General features: G+C 41.7%; 1 protein-coding gene across 4 annotated transcripts in view; it reads left to right on the top strand.

Annotated features, from left to right (window-relative positions):
* Window positions 1-17,890, top strand: part of LOC110074293 (vascular endothelial growth factor receptor kdr-like) — a 144,168-nt gene extending 126,278 nt beyond the window's left edge. For all 4 annotated transcript variants that reach the window (XM_072981261.2, XM_072981260.2, XM_072981259.2 and 1 more), the window contains 4 exons: window positions 173-291; window positions 1,709-1,787; window positions 9,012-9,106; window positions 13,051-17,890. In XM_072981261.2, the coding sequence (XP_072837362.2) occupies window positions 173-291; window positions 1,709-1,787; window positions 9,012-9,106; window positions 13,051-13,252 (495 nt within the window). In that variant the 3' untranslated portion in view covers window positions 13,253-17,890. The remainder of the gene's footprint in view (window positions 1-172; window positions 292-1,708; window positions 1,788-9,011; window positions 9,107-13,050) is intronic.
* The last annotated feature ends 2,185 nt before the right edge of the window (window positions 17,891-20,075 follow it).

The following is a 20,075-nucleotide window of genomic DNA, read 5'->3' as shown; positions in this document are numbered from 1 at the left end:
CAGCGGTCTCAGAAATATAGAGAGAATAAAATAATCACTTCAGAGGATTTGTGAGACAAGCAACCTACTAAAAACAGATTTGGCAAAATGTGAAGTCATATTTTGGCTATGGCCAAGGGAGAAAAAACCTAATCTCAGCTCCCCATTTTCTTCTTGATTATGAAAAATGCAGGATGGGAAAGATTACATCCCACTGAACATTACAGATGGGGAGCCTAACCCCAAGATCTGCATCTCAGAAGAGAATGTGAACAACAACCGCATTCATCGCTGGAGTGCCATGGAAGCAAGGTATGAGAAGCAGTTTTTCTAAAAAGAGAATAATGTTTATTCTTACTTGCTTTCTTGCTGTTTGGAAAATGGTACTACCTCGTTAAACAACATGTAGAAATCCTTTGCTTTGATATTAGACTTCCTTTTTCTGTATCACAGCCAACCAATATGGTTTTTTTTAATCTCAAAAGGTTGCACAACAATCTTACGACCTTTTAGTTGTCTAATAAAGGTATCACCACTACATGGAATTTGAAATTTATCTTAAACAGCTTCCCTTACGTTTTCTTGTTTTCTGCTAACAGGCAGCTATGGGAAGATTTGTCATTTTGCTGTGAAAATGTGCTCAAATGAGGGCACAAAAATGGTACACAACCTGCTCTATTCCTTTTTGGAAATATAACCCAATCTGATCGAAGTCTGAGTCAGTACTTGTGCATGTTCATATCTCTAGGAAAAGCCCATTCCTATGAACGGAGAAACACAAATAGCAAAGCCAGGTCATATCAAATAACTTACAACTGCACCAGGCTCCAGAATTGTGGGGAGCTTTCACTGATTATGATCACACTGGAATTTAAAAAATATTTTCAAACTCACAAAGCTGGATTTAATAGGAGGGACACAGCCAGGGTACTGCTGTGCCCCATGAGTACTTCTGGGCTCTTTGCTTTACCCCATGGCCACCTTCCAAACAAAGTCATATACAGTGGTGCCTCGCTTAACGGGCACCTCATTTAACGACGAATCCGCATAGCGACAGATTTTTTTGTGATCGTTTTTGCGATTGCATAACGATGTTTCTAATGGGAAAATATTGCTTTGCAATGATCGGTAAGCTGTTTCGCTTACCAATTTTCGCATAACGATGTTTTCCCAACAGCTGATTAGCTGTTCCAAAATGGCCGCCAGGTAAAAAAAATGGCCGCCTGCTGTGTTTTTGCACCCATTCCTCGCTTACCGGGCAGCGAAAATGGTGGCCGTATGGAGGATTTTCGCATTAAGGTGAGTTTTTTGCCCATAGGAACGCATTAAATGGGTTTTAATGCATTCCTATGGGCTTTTTTCTTTCGCATAGCGACGAATCCGTATAGCGACGATTTTGGCTGCACGGATTATCGTCACTATGCGGGGCACCACTGTACTTGATTCAGTCAATATTTACATATTTTTCTGGAGACAGTGCACATTCTTGGTCATTATTTTCATGTTCTCCACAGATGCATGACTATCCATGAGCAATGAAGTGATCCTCTCCCCAGTCACATACCCCCTTATGGTTACTTTCACACTTAAAACAGAGTAGACCTTTGGCCTAGATGGGCAGGGTAGAAATCTAATAAAATCTAATAAAATAATAAATAAATAAAATCACTTGTAAGACTACAAGACCACAGTGGACCAACCAGAAACTTTGTCTTCTTCTCATTTTCAGCATTAACAAGAAAAACCGGCCACTCAGCGTGAAAACATTTGATGAAGTGCCAGTGGAGAAAGAGAAGGGGAAGCACGAGGTAAGCCTCAGTCTCATGTTTCTGTGTTTTCTTTTACCCACCACACTCTTGTGGCCTCCTTTGATTTTCAGACTGGGACTGCTTCTTAGAGGGGATTTATCTGTCCCTGAAATTAGACTGATGGGCCTTTCAAATGAAACCTGGCTTATCCAGTGACACTGACTGACAGTAAGTGGCAGAATCAACAAATGGAAGTACTTCTTCAGATCACTGGCATAATTTGTTAAAGAAATTCACTACTGCAGAGGCCAGAATCCTATTGGTTAGTTGTGCTGGTGTAAATAAAATACCATATATTACAGCTTCAAATGACCACCAGTTAACAAGTTGCCACAGATATCCTCACCACTTCTTTTGACTGGTATGCAGTGAGCATTCATTGCCCACCAATGGCAATTTGCTACTGCAGTATACACCACTGCACTTCTGCCAGCATAACTAGCCAATAGTATTCTGGTCTCTAAGTATTAGACAAGTGGAGGAGATGGTGAACATTTATTAGCCATGAGAGCTAAGAAGAAACATTAGATTCGGAACTAGTGTGAAGCATTTTGCATGGGTTTCATAGGCTTCCCAGAATCAGCTGTTTTTCCCTTTGAGAGTAATGTTTCAGGCATTTTAGCATACTTGATTTGTAGATGTATAGGGCTGATAGCAGCCTGCTGAAATAACTTGTGAGAAGTATGTGATTTGACTAGTTGGCCGTGCCTGAGTTGGATGACTCAATGTATTCTGGTTCACATGCCTGGGCTCTGCCATCAGTGGCATGGTAATTTTTCTTAAACAGAACTAGTATCAGTTCCTATTAGCTGTTGTTGTAGTCATTAAGTCGTGTCCGACTCTCGTGACCTCATGGACCAGAGCACATCACGTCCTCCTTCTTCCACTGCCTTCCAGAGGGTCAAATTCCTGTTGGTGGCTTCGATGACACTGTCCAACCATCTTGTCCTCTGTCGTCCCCTTCTCCTCTTGCCTTCACACTTTCCCAGCATCAGGGTCTTTTCCAAAGAGTCTTCTCTTCTCATGAGATGGCCAAAGTATTGGAGCCTCAGCTTCAGGATCAGTCCCTCCAGTGAGCACTCAGGGTTGATTTCTTTCAAAATGGATAGGTTTGTTCCCTTTGCAGTCCAGGGGACTCTCAAGAGTCTCCTCCAGCACCACAATTCAAAAGCATCAATTCTTCAGCAATCAACCTTCTTTATGGTCCAGCTCTCACTTCCATATATCACTGCTGGAAAAACCATAGCTTTGACTACTGACCTTTGTCGGCAAGGTGATGTCTCTGCTTTCCTCCCAAGAAGCAGACATCTGCAGTGATCATGGAGCCCAAGAAAGTAAAATATCTCACTGCCTCCATATCTTCCCCTTCTATTTGCCAGGAGGTGATGGGACCAGTGGCCATGATCTTAGTTTTTTTTATGTTGAGCTTCAGACCATTTTTGGCGCTCTCCTCTTTCACCCTCATTAGAAGGTTCTTTAATTTCTCCTCACTTTCTGCCATCAGAGTGGTATCATCTGCATATCTGAGGTTGTTGATATTTTCTCTGGCCATTTTAATTCCGTCTCCAGATTAATCCAGTCTGGCCTTTCGCATGATGTATTCTGCATATAAGTTAAATAAGCCAGGGGACAATATACAGCCTTGTCGTACTCCTTTCCCAATTTTGAACCAATCAGTTGTATCTAGTTCTAACTGTTGCTTCCTGTCCTACATATAGATTTCTCAGTAGATAAGGTGGTCAGGCTCTCCCATTTCTTCAAGAACTTGCCATAGTTTGTTGTGGTTGACACAGTCAAAGGCTTTTGCATAGTAAATGAAGCGGAAGTAGATGTTTTTCTGGAACTCTTTGGCTTTCTCCATAATCCATCGCATGTTATGAATTTTGTCTCTAGTTCCTCTGCCCCTTCGAAATTCAGCTTGTACTTCTGGGAGTTCTCGGTCCACATACTGCTGAAGCCTGCCTTGTAGGATTTTGAGCATAACCATGCTAGTGTGTGAAATGAGTGCAATTGTACGGTAGCTGGAGCATTCTTTGGCACTGCCCTTCTTGGGGATTGGGATGTAGACTGGTCTTTTCCAATCCTCTGGCCCCTGCTGAGTTCTCCAAACTTGCTGGCATATTGAATTTAACACCTTAACAGTGTCATCTTTTAAGATTTTAAATAGTTTGACTGGAATGCCATTACGTCCACTGGGCTTGTTGTTAGCCATGCTTTCTAAGGCCCACTTGACTTCACTCTCCAGGATATCTGGCTCAAGGTCAGCAACCACAGTATCTGGGTTGTCCGGGATAGCCAAATCTTTCTAGCATAATTCCTCTGTGTATTCTTGCCACCTCTTCTTGATGTCTTCTGCTTCTGTGAGGTCCCTACCATTGTTGTCCTTCAGCATGTCCATTTCTGCACAAAATTTTCCTTTAATATCTCCAATTTTCTTGAACAGATCTCTGGTTTGTCCCTTTCTATTATTTTCCGCTATATCTTTGCACTGTTCATTTAAAAAGGCCCTCTTGTCTCTCCTTGCTATTTTTTGGAAGTCAGCATTCAGTTTTCTATAACTTTCCCTATCTCCCTTGCATTTTGTTTCCCTTCTCTTTTCTGCTGTTTGTAAGGCCTCGTTGGACAGCCACTTCGCTTTCTTGCATTTTCTTTTCTTTGAGATGATTCTTGTTGCTGCCTCCTGTACAATGTTACGAACCTCCATCCATAGTTCTTCAGGCACTCTGTCCATCAAATCTAGTTCCTTAAATCTGTTCTTCACTTGCACTGTGTATTCATAAGGGATTTGGTTTAGATCATATCTGACTAGCCCAGTGGTTTTTCCTACTTTCTTCAGTTTAAGCTTGAATTTTGCTATAAGAAGCTAGTGATCAGAGCCACAATCAGCTCCAGGTCTTGTTTTTGCTGACTGTATAGAGCTTCTCCATCTTTGGCTGCAAAGAATATAATCAATCTGATTTCGGTACTGCCCATCTGGTGATGTCCATGGGTAGAGTCGCCTCTTGTGTTATTAGAAAACAGTTTTTGTGATGACCAGCTTGTTCTCTTGACAAAACTCTATTAGCCTTTGCCCTGCTTCATTTTTAACTCCAAGGCCAAACTTACCTCTTATTCCTTTTATATCTGGACTCCATACTTTAGCATTCCCATCCCCTATAATGAAAAGAACGTCTTTCTTTGGTGTCAGTTCTAGAAGGTGTTATACGTCTTCATAGAATTTGTCAATTTCAGCCTCTTCAGCATTGGTGGTTGGTGCATAAACTTGGATTACTGTGATGTTGAAAGGTCTGCCTCGGATTCGTATTGAAATCATTCTCTCATTTTTGAGATTGTATCCCTGTACAGCTTTTCCCACTCTTTTGTTGACTATGAGGGTTACTCCATTTCTTCTATAGGATTCTTGCCCACAATAGTAGATACAATTGTCTGAATTGAATTCGCCCATTCCCATCCATTTTAGTTCACTGATGCCCAGGATGTCAATGCTTATTCTTGCCATTTCCTGTTTGACCAAATCCAACTTACCAAGGCTCATAGATCATACATTCCAGGTTCCTATGCAGGGTTTTTTGTTTGTTTGTTTGTTTTTTGGGCAGCATCGGACTTTCCTTTCACTTCCAGGCAAATCTGCAGCTGAGTGTCCTTTCGGCTTTGGCCCAACCACTTCATTAACACTGCAGCTACTTGTACTTGTCCTTTGCTCTTCCTCAGTAGCATGTTGGACGCCTTCTGACCTGAGGGGCTCATCTTCCAGCGTCATATCTTTTAGCCTTTTGTTTCTGTTCATGGGTTTGTTTTTTGGCAAAAATACTGGAGTGGCTTGCCAGTTCCTGCTCCAGGTGGATCGTGTTTAATCAGAACTCTCCACTATGAACTGTCCATCTTGTATGTTCCTGCACAGCATAGTCATAGCTTCTCTGAATTACTCAAGCCCCTTCACTACAACAAGGCAGCAATCCATGAAGGAGTCCCATTAGCTAGTCATTCCATGTTCTTCTCCTTCATAAAAGGTGATTAAACACTTTATTGGTGATGTCTGACTTGGCTTTTAGATAAAAGGAATACTTTCAGAAATAATGGTCCCATAACTCTGAATTGTTAAGGGAATCTTGCCAAGCATGGCTCTTATGTCATCCTTATGAGGTAGCACTAAAGGATTAGTGTCTGTGCAAAATAATATATTTCCTTCAAATAGCTGCGCAGGAAGGTTCATAGGCACAGACCCTTCCCTGTTTGGGTTTATGTTATTTCTAGTATTCACCAAACATCTTTAAACAGGAGTGGGGTAGCTTAATCTAGAATTCCAGGAACCCATTAAGAAAATACCTGAAGTCATTAATAAATTTTGTATATGAAAATGAATAGTTATGAAAAAGAACCAGATAATTTGGAGGATGCATATTTGTACCCAGAATGGCAAGCCAAGTTCTTGTTTTGCTTTTCTCCCCATGAGATCTCCCTCTACAAAAGTGTAATATCACCACATTCTTTAGTTACTTTGCACCTCCTCTGCAAATGGCAGCTAGTGTAGTGGAATTGGATTGGGGAAACCTGGGAGTTAACTGATGTGGATCATCACACATTTTGAATTACCAGATGAGGAGGAGGCAGCAGAAGGTTTTGATTTTTCAAAAACAGCCACACATTGGATTCATTCCATATCTGATCCTGCAGGTGGCCACACAGATCTTAGGTCTCTTTACAAAGACTTTATGATTGCGGATCATGATGCCACCTTTTTCCCCTCATGCCTTTAACAGCTGAATAGCAATTCAAAAGCAGCCAATGAATGTTTTTGTGATATGGTAATTTAATGGTGAAGCAAATTTGAACTCATAATTTCCACTAGCTAATAGGCTTTCAAATGCACAGGAAATATGTCTTTATGGAAGAATGGTCATCAACTACAACAGAGGGGCTTAAATGGAATTGGCTTCTAGCTGTACAAGCAAAACCAATCATAATAACTGTTATAATCAGCAGTTATTAAGAGACAAGCTGGTGCCTGGCTCCATTATGCAGCAGTGATATTAGATTAGCTGAAAGGCAAAGCCAAGTTTGGCACCAACTCAGCTACTATAATATAGCACAGTTTCCACCAGCACACCTGTTTATGGAGAGTAGGATGTGAAGTGACCCATCAGTGGCAACAAAATTATTATAACATGGCACAGCTGTGGCAGACACAGAACTGTGTGTATATATGGGATGTGATGGGGTTGGCAAAAACACCAGGACAGTAGGTTCCTCTAAATCTCTTGACTCTTGGCAAATGTTCAGCTATGTAGGCCCCTAACACCAGCCCTGTGAAGGGCATGAATATCAGTACTCTTAGTCAGTCTCTGCATAGTGCGGAAGGAGGGGAGGGGAGGGGAGGGGAGGGGAGGGGAGGGGAGGGAGGGAGGGAGGGAGGGAGGAAGGAAGGAAGGAAGGAAGGAAGGAAGGAAGGAAGGAAGGAAGGAAGGAAGGAAGGAAGGAAGGAAGGAAGGAAGGAAGGAAGGAAGGAAGGAAGGAAGGAAGGAAGGAAGGAAGGAAGGAAGGAAGGAAGGAAGGAAGGAAGGAAGGAAGGAAGGAAGGAAGGAAGGAAGGAAGGACGGAAGGGGCAATTAATCGGGTCTTGGAAAACGTGATTTATAAACATTCATGCCAAGATTATTTGAACAGTGGATATATTTCATGCACATAATTTCTGTTTTCAAGTAAGTTGAAATACTGTTTAGAATACTAAAAACTATGTATAGCCATGCAACATGCTGTATTGGTGAACAATGAAATAAGTGAGATATACACTAACGTAATCTAACTATTTGTCTTTCCCAACCAAATATTCAGCCTCTGGTCATGAGAAAAGGGAAATGATACTGTCATCTCTGCCTTTTATGTACTTAGCCCACCCTTTCCATACCATCTGTGTGCTTTAATTTTGGTTGACTTTTTAAACTTTTCCATTTGTGTTTTTCTAAAGTGTTATGCTCACAAAACTAACAGAGGAAATAATTGACAAACTAATTGCAGAACAGCCACATTAAATGTAACTGCAGCCAGCTGCAAGCCAGGTGGCTAAGAGCAGGGAGGTTAAGCCTTTTCTGTGCCAAGAATATCTGTGAACTTGAAGCAGGGAGTGGGCAGGATTTTCTTGTGCTTTGAGTCTGTGGGGCATGGTGATTCTGAAGATTTAAACCTTACTCCTCACTTCCCTTCCTTATTCCCTATTCCCACCCCACCTCTCACACCAATTCAGGCTGATGGTAGGCTTGCTCCCAGGCTGTCCTCACCAAGGAAGTCAACTAGTATCTCCAACTTGCTCAGCAGTATCCACCAGCAGGACAATGGCCATGACTGCAACAGGTTTAGCCAAGCCACACAGATACAATTATATTTGCTCATAGAAGCTCCATGACTGTCCCTGAGAGAGACGGTATCAACCAGTATTAGAGCAGTTGCCTTGTATGTGAACATTTGAGAAAGATTCTCATCTCAAATCTTGAAGAGAAGCTGGCACTCTGTGTTAATTCTCCAGCCCTCACAGCTACTCCCCCATCTTCAAAGGAGCCATGCAGGGCTTCTAATGAAGTATATACATGTATAGCCATGTATGTACATGTGCACGCGCACACACACACACACCACCACCACCAAGACCAAGGTTCTCTGGTTGGGGCTTCACATTCATCCATGGTTTCTTCTCATGCTTTGTGCATAAGAGGCACTCCATAAGTCACAACAAGAAAGCCTTCAGTGGTTGCAACTATACCATGCTTGCTATACCAATGAGCAGAGAAAGGCTGTTGCACTGCAAAATATTTTTTATATTTTATAGTCTTTATTTTTTTCTAGTTATTTTATCTTTTGTTATTAAGTTTCATGTTTCTGATTATGTGGGTTGTTTGTATTGGTGTTGTTTGTATTGTGTTATTATGATTTGCTTGCCACCCAAAGTAGTGGCTCTGACACTAGTTGTGATGGATGGATGGATGGACAGATGGACAGATGGATTAGAAGGGTTAACAGAATGAAACAGCTGGTGTAAGGGATGCCTCAGCAGTTTGGCATCTGTGCCTTCTGCATTTTCTGTCAGTGCCAGGCTGCACAGGCTATCAATCTGACATCCCATAAGGCTGGATAGAGAGTATGAAAGAGCTGCATAACTCTCCTCTTTTTAAGTAGAAGACTCCTAAGTATCTGGATGTTTTTTTCTTTCTCTCCCCTATCCCCTGCTTCCAGGAATCAGACAGTGGAATGGTGCTCACTTTGGATGAAATTAAAAGCCGGAAGAGGCTGGAAATCCGCTCCTGGCCTTACGGGATTATGGCTTTGGCGTAAGTAGCCCTGGATGGGTTCATGTCGGTTGATACTGACATCCTTTCATAAATGAACATGTTAAAGAACTGGTCACACAGAGCACTATATGTAGAGTAACTTTTCAAGTCTGGGACAACTGTGTACAGAAAGCACCTCTAGCACTACTTTCCTTTTTACACATGCTTGCCCTCTAGGCAAGTCAGTTATACACTGAGCTATAGCACAGCATGCTGTGGACTACTGACACGGAATGATATCTACTTGTGTATGCTGTAGTTGAAACAATATTTTCATGTATTTTGCAAAGTAGTACAGAGCCTAGAACTCCTTTGAATAAAAGGAGTGTAAAACACTGAGTAAAACACAATGGGCCAATGGAAGAGAGAAATAGTTGTTTCAGAACTTCACGGGGCATCTTCACAGTCTAACAGACCAGAACACAACTTCCAGGTCTGTTGCTTTTCGATTATATTCCAAAATGTCTTCCTTCTACCCTGTACTCTGTTCCTGCTCTGTGAGGGGAAAAATACTAGTTTCATGAAAAGGACATCTCTTTTTTTTTCAGATGATGCATGCATCAGCTTAGAAGAGACATAGTCAGGGCAACGAATTACTTGCACAATGAAAGCAACAATAATGATGTTGCTTAGAAGCACTAAGTAATGTGAGAAGCTCCTTTTCAACATTTCTAACATTCTGAGCTTTAAGTTACACCAGTCATTGCAATCCTGAATTTCACTCACTATATTGTGGAATCTATGCCTAGCACAAACAAGGATTTACATCTACCCACAAACATGAAAAACAGCTCTCAAGTTCAGATCACTTTTTCTCCAAGTGGCTTGCTGAGCTGAACAAGGAAAGAAAACGTCTCCCGTGTTGTTGATTTCTCTCTCTTCTTTCTGAAAACATTTATTCTGGACCCATTACAAACAGTCCTGCTTCCCCCACACAAAACCTCTGGAAGATTAAGCATGTCTGCCAAAGAAGGCTCCCACCCCCTACCCCAAAGTCAAACTGTTTATTTGTCTTGCATTTGATTTCTTCCTCAAGTTGAAAGTAAGTGTGGAGAGGGGGAGGAATTGGCTACACTCAAGTGGAGAAGGCTCACATCAAGAGTTTAGGGAAGACAAATATAAAACTCTGGACCTGGGAATCCTGTTGGACAAGTTACAACTATTTGCTGTATCAGGTGTTAAGAAGCCAAAGAGAAGACTGTGTAGCATCCAAGGGAACACATAGGAGATGATCTGTGACATGAAGGGATGCAAACTTCAGCTTTGAACTCCTTTGTAGCATGGAAGTGCTGCTTTTATAGTGCAATTTTAAATCCCTGTTTTAAAAAAGCCAGAAATACGCCAAAACATACAGGTGAGGACTAAGGTATTCTCCAAGCCAGATTCAACAAAAGTGCCTCAGACTTAAGAAAACTGTAGTACAAACACCCTTAACATTCTTCTAGCAAGAGACGACAACAAAATCATGGTCAATAGTAGGAGGTCTTCTTCCTTCAATTTAATATATTGGGGAGCATATTGTAGCTGTGGGATTCAAATGCAGACTTCCTAGAGTCTCCATCCTTCCTAATGTAGTTCCCCAAATGGCTGCACTCACACCACGTAATGCCTTCAGTTGGGCATCATTGCAATTCCTCCTGCAGATGCATCAAGAGCCACAAACCTAAAGTATTTGTACCACAACTTTCCAATAATTTACAGAGTAAGAACAGGTTCTCATTCTTGTCTCCAAACCTATATATCCATTATCTCACCTGTTGCTCATCTGACACAAAACTGATAAAGGCGGGAGTGGGGGAGAGACAACAGTAATATTTTTGGAAGTCTCATGCAACAGCATATTCTCAATCAGCTTTGTAACCATTAATAAAATCATAATGGGTCTTAAAAACTATTTACTCTTTATACGAAAAATAATACCTATTAAAATACATATACAAGCTATTACAAATCCCACAGCTTGCTTATTGCAGTTACTACAGAATGCCAGCACAAGATATTTCTTGCTGCAAACAGCAAATTGATCAAGACATTTTCCTTCCAGGGTTCCTGCTTGCTATGGATAGAAATTTTAATGGCCAGGAAAATCTGGCAGGGCTGCAATCTTATGCAGGATGACCAGAGTTTAGAAAGTACTTTTTTAAAGCAATGTAACAGTATTATCCACTGTTATACTACAGCAAAATGTTTTGGCAAGCCCCTATATACTACTTCAACAGTGCCCACTAGCAAGCAGCACCGACACCCAACAGAGCATTCAGCTGAGCCAAAGAATCCACTCCTATAAATCCATGCTCTTAGCACTTGTTCCTCATCCTGAGTAGCTTCTCTCTAGTGGGCAGGAAGAGGAGGCCACCTCCTCCCTCTCTTGTGGTTGAGTGTTCAAAGACAACTGGAGTGGCAGCAGCCATCCCTCTTGCAGGAGCTCTTCTTTCCAACACTTCTAGCAGCAGAAAAACATGTGCCTCTACTCCAATTTCTAATCCAAACCTACTCAGAGATACTAGAGATGGGTTCTTTTGCATACACGTGTCCTCTGTCTGTTTGGTTGTGCATCTTGCCCCCACGCTCCACAGACAAGTTGATGCAACCTGTATCCAGAAAGATCTCCCAGGCATGAGAAGAAATGAAAGTTTGCATCTGAACCCCTGAAAGAAGCACTCCAAGCATCTTAACACAGGCTCAGCTGCTGGGGATGGAAAGGGCAAGACTAAAATGTTAGTAAATGCAGAACGTGAAAAGAGTAGGAAACAAAGGCTGTAGGACTTTTTTTTAAAATTTCAGAATAGGCATGAAGGTTGTATTTTCAAGAAGGTAATTGCATTTCCATCTGCCAGAGATGGTTAATCACAGCAATTGGTCCTGATCAAACTCTTCATGCCTCTGACCTGAGAGCAAATATTGAATGCCTTTCTTTACGAGTCTCTCTTCAAACATAAACTGACAGACACTGTCACTCCCAGATGCAATCTGGTGGCTAAGATGGGACAGATAAACAAGCTCCCTCCTGCTTGCTTGGAGCTGACATAGCTCAGAGGGTCTCACTGTGTGGCCAGACTAAAGCTTAATAATACTTCTTTTCTCTGGCGCTGCAAAACTCGCACAGGCACAGGGCCAAGTTACACAGATATGTCTGTGTTTCTCCCCATCTTCATGGACCAATGTAATACCTGCAAAATTAAAAAGCCCATGGAGCTGACCCAAAAAACAATGGGGGGCAGTAATAAGGGGGAAGGGATGCCAAGGGACAGCAACAATTAAACAAAAGCAACGATTACACAAAAGACATTTAGCATAAAACGTGATGGACAAGCAGCCAGTTGCATGCAAGTGGAAGTCCTGCAAATCCCCAGACATGGAGGTTTTTGCAGCAGAAATCTCTCAACATGAAAAAAGAGACTGCACTGATTTGTACTATGGCCTGCCCTACCATTAGACACAATAAAACAATAGCCCCAAGCAGCAGCCTTGGGGTGTAAAGAAGGAGCAAATGGATAAAGTTGTTAGTTTCTCCTAAATTTTTAAAAATTATTCTGCTGCTATTGCCAGGAAAGCAGCACTTGTGAGATTTTCTGTTTATGAGCCAAAATAATTTACCTATTTTTTGGTAATATACATCTTGGCTTGGGTAGGATCTCTAAATTGTTTCAAATTTTCTCATCCTTGATCAGAAGGATGTATCAACACAGCATGCCCCACTGGGAAAAAAAGGCCAGCTAAAGATTTGCAGTTTGGTGTTCTGCAATGGCCTGCCAGTCACTGTACTAGCTAGGTATGATGGGGCTGTTAGGCAAACTCATCTCAAGGGCCCCAGATTTGACAATGTTGGCTCCCATCAGCCTGCCATTGTGGACAATTGAATGGCAACATATCTATGACGAAGGGTGGTTAGCCAGATACCGTTAATGACACATTTTGTTCTTGGTTTTTTTCCCCACTTGCAGAAGAAAAGCCATCATTAGCAAGAGCAAAGAGTCAGTGTTCTCAGAGACCGAGCGTGAGCCTGTGAAATATCGATCAGCAGGCCAGGTGGATGAAGACACACTGGAGGAGTCAGTTCTCCTTCCCATGGATGCCAGCCTGGAATGCCACAGTCCCCCTCCTGACTACAACACTGTGATCCAGTACTCTGCTCCTCCGGTGTAGCAGCCCCTTGGAGGACTCACCTTCCTCAGCATCTCGAACCACACAGTATTCTCATCAGGTCTCAATCACACTGCCTGCTCCATGGGACTAGTGTTAAAAAAAGAGGATATGTCTCACAAGTGCCTTCGTTCACCTGCCTTTGGTGTCATATCCCCAGTGCCAGTAAAAATCAGTTTAAGAGAAGCTGTCTTAGGGCTAGATCGGCCTGTCTGACTTTATATCCTCCTACAAAGCAAACTTTTTAAAAAATGCTGCAGCTGTATCCAGGGATTACTGTTCTCAGAGTTACACTTATAAAGAAATGTGCTTGGGTTTTTTGCTCCTCTTTTGTTATCTATTGTCACTCCTGGAACTCAATTTGATTGGAGAACTGAATTTATATCTGCCACACATACACCCCACACATCCACACCCATCCACACCACAGAGCAAGTTGCATTTTACTATCCTCAAAAATGAGGCCAGCAATGAATGCATGCTGCCCATTACTCCTTGTCTGTGACATCACCAAGAGTATCTCCTCTTTCTCTCCTTCCCCCAACTAAAGAATTAATCCTTAGCCTACATCTGTATTTGTATCAGTTTTAACCATCATGGCTCCCCTCCCAAAGAACCCTGGGAAATCTATCATAGTTGCTGAGATTTCTCCATCAAAAATCCTTTTCTCACTCACTCAGAAAATTATAGTTTCCATGGTTCCCTGGCGAAAAAGAATAGCAAATGAACCCATTTTAAGACTCTATGCTGTCTGATGTCTAGCCTCACCTCTTCTTACCCCAAAATAAATATATTTTTCAGAGGACAAGACGGGCGGGCGGGCAGACTGTCTTGGCAACTATAATAGTTACTGTCTCTAAAATTCAGGGAATGGGTTTGTCCCAATATGTGGAAATGAAGACATCTTAGGTAATTTTAGATGGATGCAGTGATGCAGGAGAACATATGCCTTTAGTGTGGCTATGCTGGGGTAGGAGAATTGAAAGGCAGGCCTAAGGCTTTGTGAAACTGTGAATTGAAAACCCTTCCACAAGGGTCTTAAGGAAGGGTCAGTCTGATTCTCTCATGGCTTTTGAACAGAGAAAGCAATATTCTTTTTTAACAAGCAGTGAGAAAGTATCTTCCTTCCATTGAGTATAATGAACCATATAGAAAGTGTCTGGTGCAATAGATTAAATGCACTTAATTTCCAAGTTGTTCTTTTGCAAAGTCAGGAGGGGGGAGTCTTGTTCTCTCTTTCTTTAGTGTTCTGAAATGACTTTGATGTGGCTATGTTATGAAAACTGGTGTGTGGAATGCTTGTTGTGGGCAAGTGAATTTTTCCCCAGAGCAGTTTACCAGCAAAGGGTGGCAGCGGAGGAGGTTAAAAACTATAAAATGTATCACAGAGGTATCCCCTGAAATGGAAAATATTTCTGAAATGCTAAGGTGCCTGAAAAGGCAACAGGTGTTTTTAAGCCTGGCAGAGAAAAATTTAAAAGGGTGTAGAAAAGCTGAGCAAGGTGGTTTGTCGGCTTTTGAACCAGCACTTCTAGCAACTTTTGTAATGATTTTCACTGGCAGTACAGTAATTGGTATCCAAGAAGTGGCAACAAACATGTTAGCTCCATGCTGTGAAAAGGGTTGCAGAAGATCAGGTCTTTCTTACAGGCCAGGAGCAGGCCAGGCTGTTGTGTTTTCTATTTAAGGAAGGAGGAAAGAGGCAGCCTTTTCCTGAGCCACTGTGTTTTGTATCGTGTAACAGATCTCCTTCTGCAACTCAGAGGTATCCCTTAGCTATGTATGAGTGCTGTGGAGATTCCATCTGTCTGAGACACCCTGGAAAAGAAGTGTATTGTGGAACTGGAACACACATGGCTCTGAGAGACAGCGTATCTATTTCTAGCATGACAGGGCTGCTACTCTTCTCCTGCATTTTCCCATTCAAGTTTCAGTTTGCACCTTGGAGATAGCCTTACTGGAGTTACGCTTTCTTGAAGGCTAATGGTGCTGACGTGATTGTATGCCATAGGATCTTCTCACTGCATGTAATATTTAAACTTACTGGAAAAGCATGACAGGAAGATGCAGCCTGCCACTATAAAAGGTCCAAGAAAGATAGGTGATAGGTCCTGTCCAAAGAAAAAGATGCTGGTTTCACACCTTCCTTCCAAGTCTCATAGAACCCTAATCTATCTGCCTAGAGCACAACCCTGAAATCAAATCTTACATCATGTGCTAAACAGGATTATTGAAAATTAATTTCAGTGCCTATAGCTTTCAGCTCTCTCATTAGAACTATTATAGTACCTCAGGTGTATAGAAGTAGCAACTGGAGTAGGGTGAGTGACGGAATCTCCTTCTGAGCAAGTAGCAACACTCACCTAGATCGCTGGATCTAAAGACTATTTTTCTAGTAATATGTTACTAAGTCTTTCAGAAAATAATTTTGAATGTCTCTTCCCAAATCTAAAGGTCCACCTGAGCACCTCTGTGGTGGTGGTTCTTGCTTGGGTTTTATGAATGGATCTCCTTTTGACTCTATTTTTAACCAGGAGAAATACTGCCTAAAAATGGAGCTGTATTACTTGTATTGTATTTACTAATATTCTTTTTGTCTTTACCACTTCCTTCTTAATTTAATGGTTGTGCTGTTCCAGTTACGTTGATATATGTATGTATGTATGTATGTATATCAAATCCAGCCAAAGAAATGTCCTTTTGGTTGAATCCTATAAACTTACTTAGGTGGGACAGTAAGATCCAGTGGGGCCTACTTCTGAGTATATGTCTTTTGGACTGCACTGTTGATCCCACTGGGAGAATAAGCTCCACATGGGACTTCCCTTTGGCTGGATCATGCTCATAGTGTTTACTCAGTAAGACCAGTTTATTATAGACTTTCATGTATGTGACACTATTTATAATGTTTTTAAAAGTACTTCAGAGCAGGAAGATCCCTGACATAAGAGGGTTCTTCAGAGCTTTACTGAAAATGTCCTTCATGCTTGCAGGCCAGGCTCCAATTTACAAGAATCCTTCCCTTCCCCTTCCCTTTCCCTTCCAAGCCAAATGTCCTCCCAGCTCCTGAGCATTTGAGTGCTTTCGTTTGCTTTAATGCTGCTCAGATATTTTTAGACATAAAGGAACCATGTGCTTTTGATCCCCTTCCCAACTCTGTTAGTGGGCAAGTCAAGAGACAGAATGAAATTGGAGCAGAGTGAAAGGACAAAAGGGATATAGTTTTTTTTCTTTTCACATACTCATCTGGTGGACAAAAAGAAGAGTTAATTGCCTTTTGAAGTCCATGTTTTTTTCAGACTGGACATTTGTACCTCTCTAAGTTCCCCATCAAGCACTGACTGTAATGGTAATTCTCCCTATATCCCAACAACGCTCCTCTTATCTAACTTTGCTTTTTTCCCCAGGGAATCTCAAATCATTTTCACTCTCACAACCCCCTTGGAGTTAGGAGAGGGTTCTGAGTGTTTTTGATATCAATTTGTTAGAGGACAGAGGTTAAGTAGTATAGTGCTCTCAGTTTGTAAATTCTTCAGTGGGAGTCTCGTGCTTGGTGGCTTTCATTTTTTTATTATCTTTTAATATAAAAAGGTCAATGATGCTGGGTTTGGACAATGGAAGTAGGGCAGCACTCCAGAAAGACAGAACTCCCCTAAGGTAAGTTTGCTGTGTTGCAGATTAGTGCTATATCACCTCCAGTCTAGTAAGTTCATTTGGACAGAACCCCCAGTAAACCCCATGTTCTTCTAAAACCACATGGCAGAAAGAAGAGGGGAAAAAAGGCAGTAGAAATTCCCTGACTGGAAAGGCCCTTAGACTACTCAGGGAATTCCTTGTGCTTCAGAGGGCATTCTGCTGTCTGCTTTTGTGGCCTGATTTATCTCAAATATTGATCAATACAGATCTTTTATTTCTTTTAAGCAATACTTCCCACTCCCATTTGTGATCCTACAATTCCAGCAAATGAAGCTCTGCTTCATTCATTTTCTGCCCATCATCTCCATTTATGACATACTCTCTGGCTGCAAAGAGCCATTTCTTCATATCTCTGATCCACTCTTAAACATAGCTGATTCTTTCACAAATTATATTCCTTGTCCAGTTCTAATTTTACTGTTACCCACTGTTAAGTCAAGACAAAAGCACTAATGGCAGTATTACTTTTCCATTTCCATTTTTGTGCCTGAGAGGACTGTCACACAGCAAACATACCACCCTGAGGTCTCTTTGATGGCTGTCCTTTGCCTCAGCCCCTCATTGCCCTGTACCAGTTTTTTTATATAGCTGTCCAGAGGGATGGCAGGTTATGGGAAGACTATCTGGAGATAATACGAACAGAAGCTCCCATAATCTTGAACAGTGATTCTAACTTGTGATTACCTTATTTTTCCTATGGGCTGGAGTTATCAGTGCTGTTAAGAAGAACCTGTAACTAAGCATAATCACCAGCACCTTAAGGGAAAAATATCCAATAGATATATTCCCCATTCCACTCCAAACATTATAGGAATCTATGGTGAGACTGGTTCCTGTCTCTCTGAAGAATGTATGCACTGAAAAACCTGCTCTTTTTATGTAGTCAAAAGTGTATTGTAATTATTAACCAAATTATAAATTAAAAGGATTCTATATTTATACAGATTATGCCTCTTTTGTGCCATATGTTTTTCATTATACCTCAAGCAACAGACTAGTAGAATCCCATAGAAATATATCCAACACAGGCTTAAAAATTGCTTTTTCACAAATTGAAAGCATTTTGCTACACACAGAGACACACATACAGATAAGAAGTTAGACTTTCAAAAACTGGGAACATTTTTACAAGTCTTTCAGAAAGAAGAATCAAGCCATCTTCTTTTGGGCTGAGATTTTGCAATTTGAGGTTTACCATCAAACAAGCAAACAAACAAAAACCCTACCTTCTGGTCCCTGTGGGTCAAACCTTTCACATGGAAGAATGGACTGAAAGCCTGACTGAGCAGACTTTTGATAGTGGGGCAGCTCATCCTAACAAGCAATCATTAAAGTACATGATCTGTAGGCACAGTGACCCGAAATTAAATAGGGTCAGTGGATGATAGTAATGCTGTTGCCATAAGGGCAGTTAATCTGCTGCCACCCCCAATCTTGCCAATGCTCCTCATGTCCAAATAGTGCTCCCCAAGGATAGCAACTAATCTCAAGAAAGATTATAAAATGGTGACTGGGTGAGCTTGTTAGCTTTCAAGGATGTGTTGACCACAAAGACACCCATATTGGTACCAGGAGGGAGAGGGAGAGGGAGAGAGAGAGAGAGAGAGAGAGAGAGAGAGAGAGAGAGAAGGAGTGTTACTATCCAAGGTGCTGAGATGGAACTCCTGCTAGCCGAACCAAACTTAAGCACACTTTAGTATATGCATCCGCCACCACAGTTCTGTCGGAAATGATATTCTTTGGGCAGGATGGGTATGAGGAGAATTTGGTCACTTGGACATCTAGGGGATCAAACTGTAAATAGAGAAAACCACCTAGTGCACAATAATGCATATATTCTATTACATTCCTATAAGATATGCAGTTTTGACCAGCCTGAGAGAAACTGAGATATAGGACACAGGAAGCAGTCTTAGGCTGGATGAGACTGTTCATCAAACTCAGGAGTGGGTAAAGTGCAGCTCTTGACTACACACAGTTTCCCCCTCCAGGATTCTCACCACGAAAACCCTGTCACCCAGTACCCCTATAATGCTAGACAGAATCTGAACTGGTTTAAGAGAGGAAGTTACAAATATCCCTGTTTGCAGAAATCTCCATAAATTATTTTTAGTAAAAGCCAGATTCAAACCTGGTATCTGAAAAAAAGCAAAGTGTGCTGCTTATTTACTACCCCATAGCGCTTCAAACACTCTCTGGGCAATTTACAAGTTCATTACACAAGCTACACATTGCTCCCCCTGCAAGCTGGGTTCTCATTTTACCAACCTCAGAAGGATAGAAGGCTGATTCAGCCTTAAGCCAGCTACAGTACCTGGGATAGAACCCCCAGTCCTGAGCACAGTTTTGGCTGCAGTACAGCAGTTTACGCCATGAGGCTCTCTGAATAGAGAGATGAGTTGAGTCATCAGGGAAGATGCTCAGATTTGAAACCACCACAACAGTTTTGCAGTGCTATTGATTGCACAGAATTGCTTTTGGTCAAGTTCCAAAATAAGAGAGAGAAGAAAGAACAAGGGAAAGCAAAAGAAAGCTCAAGAACTTTTGAAAACCTAAGAAAACAGAATCAAAGAAAATCTCTTGAGAGACCCTCTGGTTGCAAGCACAGGGCAAGTGTCCAATCAATGGCAGAAGCATGAAAGGGATCATCGATTAGATAGCCATAGCAACAGGGAACATGTGGGTGTGAGTCCCTTCACTGAGAAATCAATCATACTTCTCATAATGGGAGGGAATTCTGGTGGACAATGTGGGTCAAGTTCACTATCGATGAAATTCCAAAAATGCTTTTCCTGGTTAACCTCCTTGACTCTATTCCAAATGTACATATCTCTCATTGTCCTTATTTCCTCTCTCTTGAAATATTCTGGAAACTAAAGTTGGAAACCAACTGATGAGAACCAATTGCCCATCATTATCAGCCTCCACTGCTCCATTGCTGACACTGTGCTGCAAGAAACAGAATTTAACTGAGCCTGGTATAGTGACTTATACTGTGTGTGCATGGCCCTTGACCATAGCACTTTGATCTCTGCTCCTCCAAAACCTACAAGAGGAACATGAGCAGCATAATTTGCAGTATCCTGAATTGTAGTTTCTGATTTTCCAGGTCAAGGAGGTGAACGGGAGA

Source organism: Pogona vitticeps, chromosome 11 (assembly GCF_051106095.1).
Source record: "Pogona vitticeps strain Pit_001003342236 chromosome 11, PviZW2.1, whole genome shotgun sequence".
Lineage (NCBI taxonomy): Eukaryota > Metazoa > Chordata > Lepidosauria > Squamata > Agamidae > Pogona > Pogona vitticeps.
The sequence above is the reverse complement of the archived record's forward strand: the minus strand, read 5'-3'. Positions and strand labels throughout refer to the sequence as shown.